The 8,690-nt window shown below is 35.2% G+C and overlaps 1 protein-coding gene across 1 annotated transcript; it reads right to left on the bottom strand.

The window, feature by feature from the left end:
• Positions 1-881: 881 nt before the first annotated feature.
• Positions 882-3,197, bottom strand: LOC143609594 (AAA-ATPase At2g18193-like). The gene is made up of 3 exons (XM_077084303.1): positions 2,913-3,197; positions 2,055-2,814; positions 882-1,305 (listed from the first exon to the last, which is right to left on the bottom strand). Exons 1-3 carry the CDS (start codon positions 3,194-3,196, stop codon positions 898-900), a joined length of 1,452 nt encoding a protein of 483 aa, XP_076940418.1. The 5' UTR covers position 3,197; the 3' UTR covers positions 882-897.
• Between the last annotated feature and the right edge of the window lie 5,493 nt (positions 3,198-8,690).

Raw genomic sequence — 8,690 nt, 5'->3', positions numbered from 1 at the left:
CTTTAAACTCTATCACATTAAGTTTTCGAAAATCTCTTTGTAAACAACATTATTTAATTTTTTTTAAATGTTCCTAATTGTTCTAAAGAACGTTTTTTCTTTTTTCTTTTAGAATATTTTTTATAAATAATTTTCAGAGATATCTATATCTTTATAGCATATTTCATGCCATTTCTTAATAAATAAATAAATAAATAAATAAAACTTAAAGAACATTCGGTTTGATCACTATTCACCGGCTCTTCTTCTTTCCTTGAGAGTAAATTAAATCATTGACAATGTGGTTATTAATTAGAATAAATAGATTTAATCATGATGGAGTTAATTGCATTAATTTGAATAAATAGATTTAAATAAAACAGAAACTTAAAAAGAAAGACATACATTTGACAAGGTGGTTATTAATTGGAATAAATAGACTTAATCATGGAGTTACTTACATTAATTTGAATGAATATATTTAATTGAAGAATTAATTGAATTAAATTGGAATGTTGATTTTAATTTAGTGGATTAAAAATAATTGTGAATATATAAAAATTATTGATATGAAAATGTGATTACATGGAATCCTATATGAATAGACTAAAATAAAGACATATAAAGAATTATTTTACTTTAATATATTAGTAAGATAAGATTGTTTGGCCTAGTTGGCATTCTCCACATGCCCATGGCATTCTCATACTTATAAAACCTGAGTACCCGTGAAATCCCGACCCAACCCACATGTTACCGGTCCGGTTTAGTGTGAGAGATTGTTGGGTCCGTTACTCACCCCTAGGGCGGCCCTAACTAATATAGCATAAAGTGAAAACATTTTGTTAAATATATGTCATTTAAAAAAGGAATAAATCCAAGGTTGCAACTAGAACAACAAAACACCTGATTCTTAAATCATGATATAATTTTAGCCTTCTTAGTTTCATGAAGTTCATCTTCTTCATCATCTTCTATCTTCTTTCTTTTTAAAAATTTCACAACCCCTTCCAACACAACATCCACATCATCAGATTTCATGAGTTCTTCTGCCACCTCAGCCGGTGTAACCTTCTTACATTTGATCAGTTCATTAATTTCTTTAAACCGCCAATGGTGGTCATGAATATTAAGGTAGTTCGCCGCTAGTGTCTGAAACCCATCTACGGTCAAATACGACATGTGAATATGCACATCCATCCGCCCTGGTCGGAGCAATGCCGGATCAAGTCTTTCTTTATGGTTTGTCGTGAATATTATTATTCGTTCGTCCCCACAACAAGACCATAACCCATCTATGAAATTCAAAAGCCCCGATAAAGAGAACTGCAAAAAAATTCAAATTTGAAACAAAATTACACAATGGGGGGACGAGTGTAAATGAGTCAAACCGTCCGTTAGCCACTTGAGATTGACTAGCTAAAATCTCAAATCATACAAAGTTTATACGAGCTCGAGCATAACAATAAGCTCATTATTAACAAGCCTTTTATTTATCAAATTTATATTTAATTAATTAAATGTATATTTTATATAGCAAATATTATAATATATAAAATTATGATAAAAACAACCAAATAATATATTATTAAATATAATAATATATTGTTATACAATAATATAATTCATAAATAATATACAAGACTTACAAATATAAACAAACAAATTAGTAAATTAGAAATAAACCGAGTTCGAGCCGAGTTTGAGCTTAATAACTAACACGAGCCACACTTGAGATTTAAAAATAGAGCTCGAAACTAGCCAAACTTGAGCCTAATTTAACTCCGACTCGTTTAGACAATGAAACAAAAAGTTTTTAGTAAAAATATATAAAAACTGATGTTTAATACATATTAATTATTTAATAAATAAAACAAAATAATTAAACAAGTATAAATTAGCTAATAAGCAAAGTCTAAATCGAGCTCGCTACTCTCAAGTGGGCCAGCCACGATATTAGGAATGGAACGGAAAGGATCCGAGCTCTCGTAAATTAAACGAGCCAAGCTCTAGCTCAGGCTCAATTTGACTCGAAATATTGAAGCTATAAAAGATTGAAATGATAAAAAACTAACCATGGGATCACGACCGTGCTTAGCTTCCGGAAATTTGGCGGGAACATTCCGATCCGGCAACTGTATGCTACAATCAATATCTTCAATCACAAGTATAGAGCGATTCGTTGTTCTTAACATGAGTTTCTTCAAACTAGAGTCACCTCCAACCTGGGTCAACTGTAAGTCAAAGATATCAAACTTCAAATAATTAGCCATGGCGGCTATCAAGCTCGATTTCCCGGTCCCAGGCGGACCGTACAGCAGGTACCCTCTCTTCCACGCCTTCCCGACTCTCTTATAAAACTCCTTCCTTTTCAAAAACAAATTCAAATCATCAATTATCGCCTTCTTCATGTCCGGATCCATCGCCAGGGTGTCGAACGTTGACGGATGGTCCAGATTCACGGACTCCTTGTATCCGCCGGTACCGCCCCCGTACGATTGCAGGTTATGCAGCTTCACCACTTTCTTTTGGTTCTGGAGTTCTTCTGATCTTGTAACTACCCATGGCAAGTAGGATCTTACTATTATGTCTTTGTATTTTTTATCAAACTTCAGCTCTATATACTTCCTCTCCGGCGAAAAGCCGCTGCCAGAGCCACTCTTTCCACCGCCGAAGTCAAAGTCGTCTCCGTGGCCGTGGCCGCCGCCTTGTCGTTGCTGTGGCGGCTGCCGGACGTACGTCCACTTCACCTGAATCCCTTGGAACGAGTCCTTTATCGACTCGGATTCCGCAAATTTAACATTGATTTGGGTTTCCTTAGCGGATTTTGTGATCCTGTTATTAATAACAGTATCTATTATCATCAGATAGCTATTTATATCATATCTTACAGTTTTTTGATATATATAACAATTCATAAAGGAATCAATTACCTGAGTCGTTCGGAATCAGGGTTGATTCTGGAACAAAGGAAGGCTTCGGCAGCGTCGAACATGTGATTCGGCGCCATGCCGTCTTTCTCTTCGAGGACGAGAGTGAGTTTGGAGGATTTCGGTTTCCAGTAGAACCGGACCGCGTTGACGACATATCGGCGGAGTTGTCTAGGGAAGAACTGGTCGAACATTGTACGGAAGAGCATGATTGAGGTTGACATTGAAGCATATGCCGACAGCAGAGACGACGGTGTCGGCATCTCCGGGAATGTTCGACCTGCCATTCGTGTTTTCGCACAAACAAGGGAATATGCTGTTCCAAAAAAGAAGATATTACGTTGTTGTGGACGTTTGTTTTTTAGCTTCTTTTTAAAGAGTTTTACTTGGAAACTTGTTTACTGAAAGGTGGCTTTTCGTAAATACTGAAAGTTATTTTCGAATTGAGTTTTCAAAATGGATTTTTACATATATCTCCTTCCTAACTTTCATTATTACATATATCCTAAAAGCTAAACATTTATTTACATATTACCCCTCTTATATGCAATTACCCTTTTCAGTTTAAAATACCCTAATGAAAAAACCAAACATCTGACCGAAACAACGGCATCGGCTTCCATTCATTGAGCGTTCCATCCCTCAGTAATTTACAAATATCGGCGGCTTCCATTATTCCGGCGTTGGGTCACAGTAGCGTCCATACATTGGGTTCTTTTTCTGTCAATTTTTTTGTCTAGTATGTCTACTTTTTCTGACGATTTTTTATGGAGATTGCAAGCACTAATTGATCTTGTTATAATATGCATATGTTTGTGTTAAAACCGACTCGGGTTGGGTTTAAATTTGGGATATATGTAATTGTTACTATTAAAAAGGGGTATATGTAAATTAGTTCATTAAGGGTAAAATAGTCATTTAGTAAACTAATTTTAATGAAATAAGGAGATATGTAATATATATGGTTTAGAAAGGGAATATATGTAATTTAAAGTTTAGCATTGGGGAAATATATAATAAAGGAAGTTAGAGCATTCCCAACCCATTCCTTAAAGTTGTCAAACCCATATAATTTAGGGTAAATTTTGAGAAAACCATCAAAATCACCTCTCTAATCCATTCCCTATTATATAGATGAATTATATGGCAACTAAAGTAAAAACCTAAATATAAGGACTCACTTTTGATCCATACCATGTAATATATCAACTATCTCCCAATCACTATTTACTATATAACAAGACAAAAGAGAAAAAAATAATAAAAGAATTTATGGATATAAATAGGGAATAGAATGTGAAAGATTTTTGAAGAATGAGTGATAAATTTATGAAATAGTGTTTTTTAACTAAATCATAGGGAAAAATATATGGAATGGGCTAAGGATGCTCTTAGGGAGAGGACATATGTAAATGCTCCATTTTAAAAAGGGAATTTACATATATATTTTTCTTAATTTTCTTTATTAATTATTTATCCAACCACTAAAGTTAATTTACATATTTCTCTTTTTTAAATCACGATATTAAATATTTATTTATTTTATTAAAAATAACTAATTAGAAGACAATTTCCTCAGATGAAATAACTAAAGAACTATTTACGTATATCCCCTTCCTAAACCACATCAATTACATATCTTCCCAATTTCAACCAAAACCGAGTTGGTGTTAAGACGAACATATCAAACCCTATTGAATCTAATTGAAGTTAAACATTTTAATAGTTAGAAAGCATAAAAAAAGAACTTAAAATAAACTAAGTGAGACTTCCATTAGTAAACTTGATTCCATTGATTCTTTGTTCTTTCATTCTAGTGAGACTTCCATTAGTAAACTTGATTCCATAGATTCTTTGTTCTTTCATTCTAGTGATACTTGCAACTAAAACATAACTCTTTCGATAGGTGATGTGATTCTTACGAAAAGTTGAATGAGTTATTAATCTATGACTTGCATCAAAGAATTCTGTAATCCAAAATAGTACATATTTGTCATAACATCATCGTAAATTAAATTCTATACCGGTTTAAAATATCGAAACCAAATGAATGAAAACGAGTATCGATATCGATTGAAAATACCGAATACGGTACCGATTACCGGTACGGTATTTTCAATGGTACCGGTACGGCGGTACTTGTTCTTCATGTTTTCAGTTTTTGTATTTTCAATCGGTACAGTATTCAGTATACGGTTTTACTTGTTTTCGGTATCAGTATTTTCCGGGGTATTCGGTGTATGGTTTCACTCGTTTTCGATATTAGTATTTTCTGGTACGTTACGGATTTCATCACAAATTAATTATATAATACTCACAATTCCAAGAATATAAAAGGTCTCTGTGTTGCCGGAGTTTACACACAGTTTTAAAAACCAGTTAAACTCGTCACACCAATTTTTAGCACCCACGGAAAGCGTTTTCGAACATGTTATTGATAACAATAATGGATGAGGACCTAATTTATTTAAATGTTTGCCAACAACAATATAATTATATTTTAACATTGGGTAAATATGTAATTACAATGATTAAGGAAAGGATATATGTAAAAATCTTTAAAAAAGTGTTTTGAGTATGTTTTTTTTGGTATGTTTCATTAGTTTGATAACATTGAATATTATTGGGTGGTGTTTTTTCTCTAAAAAGGTCTGAAAAAGACTTTCTTTTGTCTGCGCCACGCAGAACACGTGTCGACATTGTCATATGCAGACTGTTTGTTTTTTCTAATACGGTTCATTAAAAAATGTATGCGCGTCATTAAAAACGTTTGCGCGAACTCTTCTTGATACAAACTTGGTCCATCCGCTTTTAAGATCTTGTGAGGCCCCGTTCCCGGTAACCCTACTTTGGTGTTGGATTTACTCACAAACATAGTTCTAAAATCAGAGTAAACTAAAACTTCGCGGAATAATTAAAAACTTCAAACATCACATTACAAAACATTCATTCTTGTCTTAACATACAATTGTCTTTTCATAAGTACTTAATTAAAACAGTCATAACACTTCATCATGGATGTCAGTCTCTTCAGTCCATGCATGTGTCCCTCTTTAAGCCAGCTGCCTCAACCTATTTGCCTGCGTGCATACTAAAAGTCAGCTACGCTGAGTGAGTTCTAGTTAATCAAGTAACATACAATACATTCATATCCTTACTCATACGCATCCGAAGATACGTATTCATACCTTACTTACTCTTACTTCTTTCATACAAACTTTATATACATGCACACGCGCTTACATACTTTCTTTCATAAAGCCTTATGGTTTACCATAGGCTATTCTATCTCTACAATCACAGATATTATTAGGGTCTGGTCCCTTATGTCTCAGATATTATCAGGGTCTGGTCCCTTCTGTCTCAGATATTATCAGGGTCTGGTCCCTTCTGTCTCAGATATTATTAGGGTCTGGTCCCTTTGTCCCAATAACCATACCTGTCACGTCACTCGATCATACATTCATTTTCATTCAATACTTTACATATCTTCTGGTCATGTATATACGTATATGTACATATTCATTCGTATAAACATTCCATAATAACATTCAATACTTAGTCATACATATAACATACACATATCATACACTTACCACCGAAGTTAAGTGTATTAAAAACTATCACAAAGGAGTATGCACACAGCCCCAAAAACATAACGGATAAAGGGGCTAGAAACTCACCTGAAGTCGGTTTCTCTCGCCGTTAATAGTAATGCCCTTCTTTTGCTGTGTGCGGCTAACTGTATAACGCATTACGAGTGTCAAATATCCATTACCACTACCTCTTATATCTAAGTCAATGACACTCTCAACTAACGGGGGTCCGGGGGTAGCGCCCCTGGTAGCGGGGTCTAGGGGCGGCAGCCCCTAGCAGGGTCCAAGGGGGCAGCGCCCCTGGCAAGGGTTGAGCTGACAGGTCAGCTCGGAAAAATTTTATTTTCATTAACAGTCCTTTAACAAAAATGCATCAGAAACTGAATTTTATAAAATTTCGCATGGAAGAATTTCGCTTCGCATGAAAGCATTTCGCTTCGCATGGAAGCGTTTTGCTTCGCATGAAATTGTTTCGCTTCGCATGGAAGCGTTTCGCTTCGCATGGCTGAGCGAAGCGAAATGCCTGCTTCGCTTCTCAAGGCTGAGCGAAGCGAAATGCCTGTTTCGCTTCTCAAGGCTGAGCGAAGCGAAATGCCTTCCTTTCTTCGTTTTTTTACCATTTTACTTCGTGGCTCTTCCTCAGGACCTGATTTTACTCTTTCCTAATTTTTGACACATTCTGACCCCATGCACCTGATCCTGAACCCATCTCTCAAAGTCTAAACACCACCTTTTTATCACAAAGTGCACCCGAGAGGTTATAACTTACCAAGTTTATATTTTTCTTACATTTCATAACCCGATCTATCATTATATTTGTTTGCATGCCGATTCTAACCATAAAACTAACCATTTTAAACTAAAACCCACCTTTTGCTTGCGGGTTCGAGTTCAGATCTTGACAACTCGAGGATCTGAACGTGATTCTTGTCAGTTGAAGGCACTTGAATCACCAAACTCTTCCTTAATTTAATCTCAGAATGGATTCGGGTCTTGAGAGAGAGTGGGTGTGTGTTTCTTGAGTGTGTGGGTGTTTGTGTGTTTTGAGAGGAAAGGAAAGAAAGAAAAGAAGTGGTCGGTCTATATATATAGGGGTTTCATGGTCCCACCGCTCACTCCCACTTCCAACTCTCAAATACGTAACACATGATTAATTTAACGACACACAACTATTAACAAAACTTTTTGTTATTAAATGCTTAACAAAAGTTGGACGTTACGGATCTTCTAAGGTCTGCAGAGGGTTAAACACCATCCCCTACCAACACTCACTATCCACCACCGTCCACACCACCATCACCCACAACCATCGTCAACCGTTTACCACCACCGTCCACCACCACCACAACCACCCACTGTCCGCCACCACCATCGTCCACTACCTACTACCACCGTCTTCCACCATCGTCCACCATCACCGTCCCCTACCACTTCCACCGTCCACCACCACCAGCCACTACCACCATTCGCACACTACCACAAGTTTATTTTTACAATTTATAGATGTTAAAAAACAAACAGTGTTCCTTTTGCAAACTTTAGAGGTTTAGTCAAACTCTTCTTCTACAGATGTCTGCAGATATGGTCAACAGAATGCGAACATTTTATCTCTAAAAAGCAAACAACACCTTAGTTTCTTAGAATATGTTAACTTGTTTTACAAGATGTTTGTTAAGTATATATAGACAGTTAGGGTTGTTGTTTTAGTGTAAAAAATTATAATAACACAAATTGGATTTTAATAATCTTAACTTAACGTAATTGGTCGATAAGAATCTCAACTGAGAATATTTCACTGGTGATTTTTAACAGTTATCCAACGAGAGTAAATTTTTTAAAATTTCGGACCACCATCGAGAACATTCTCTTAGGATTATTATTGGGCAATGATATTAAGTTGGGTTTAGTAATCCAATTTGTCTTATAATAAGTAAAAGAAATAGACTATCTTAATTAAGATCAAATTCTTAGTTTTATGATTGGGCAATATATTAAATTGGGTTTAATAAAATTCAATTTGTCTTATAATAATCAATTGAGTTATTTTAAAAACAAAAACAAAACGAGAAAATATGAGAAGCCATGATTAACTGACATGTGTCCAGTGGGGACCAAAGGAAAAATGATATAGAAGTAATTGTACACATTTTCGCTCTCTCCACACGCAAGTCACATGTTAGTTACC

This window comes from Bidens hawaiensis, unplaced genomic scaffold (assembly GCF_021521415.1).
Source record: "Bidens hawaiensis isolate Kalapana, Puna unplaced genomic scaffold, B.hawaiensis_p1.1 tig00005081_1, whole genome shotgun sequence".
Taxonomy (NCBI): domain Eukaryota; kingdom Viridiplantae; phylum Streptophyta; class Magnoliopsida; order Asterales; family Asteraceae; genus Bidens; species Bidens hawaiensis.
The sequence above is the reverse complement of the archived record's forward strand: the minus strand, read 5'-3'. Positions and strand labels throughout refer to the sequence as shown.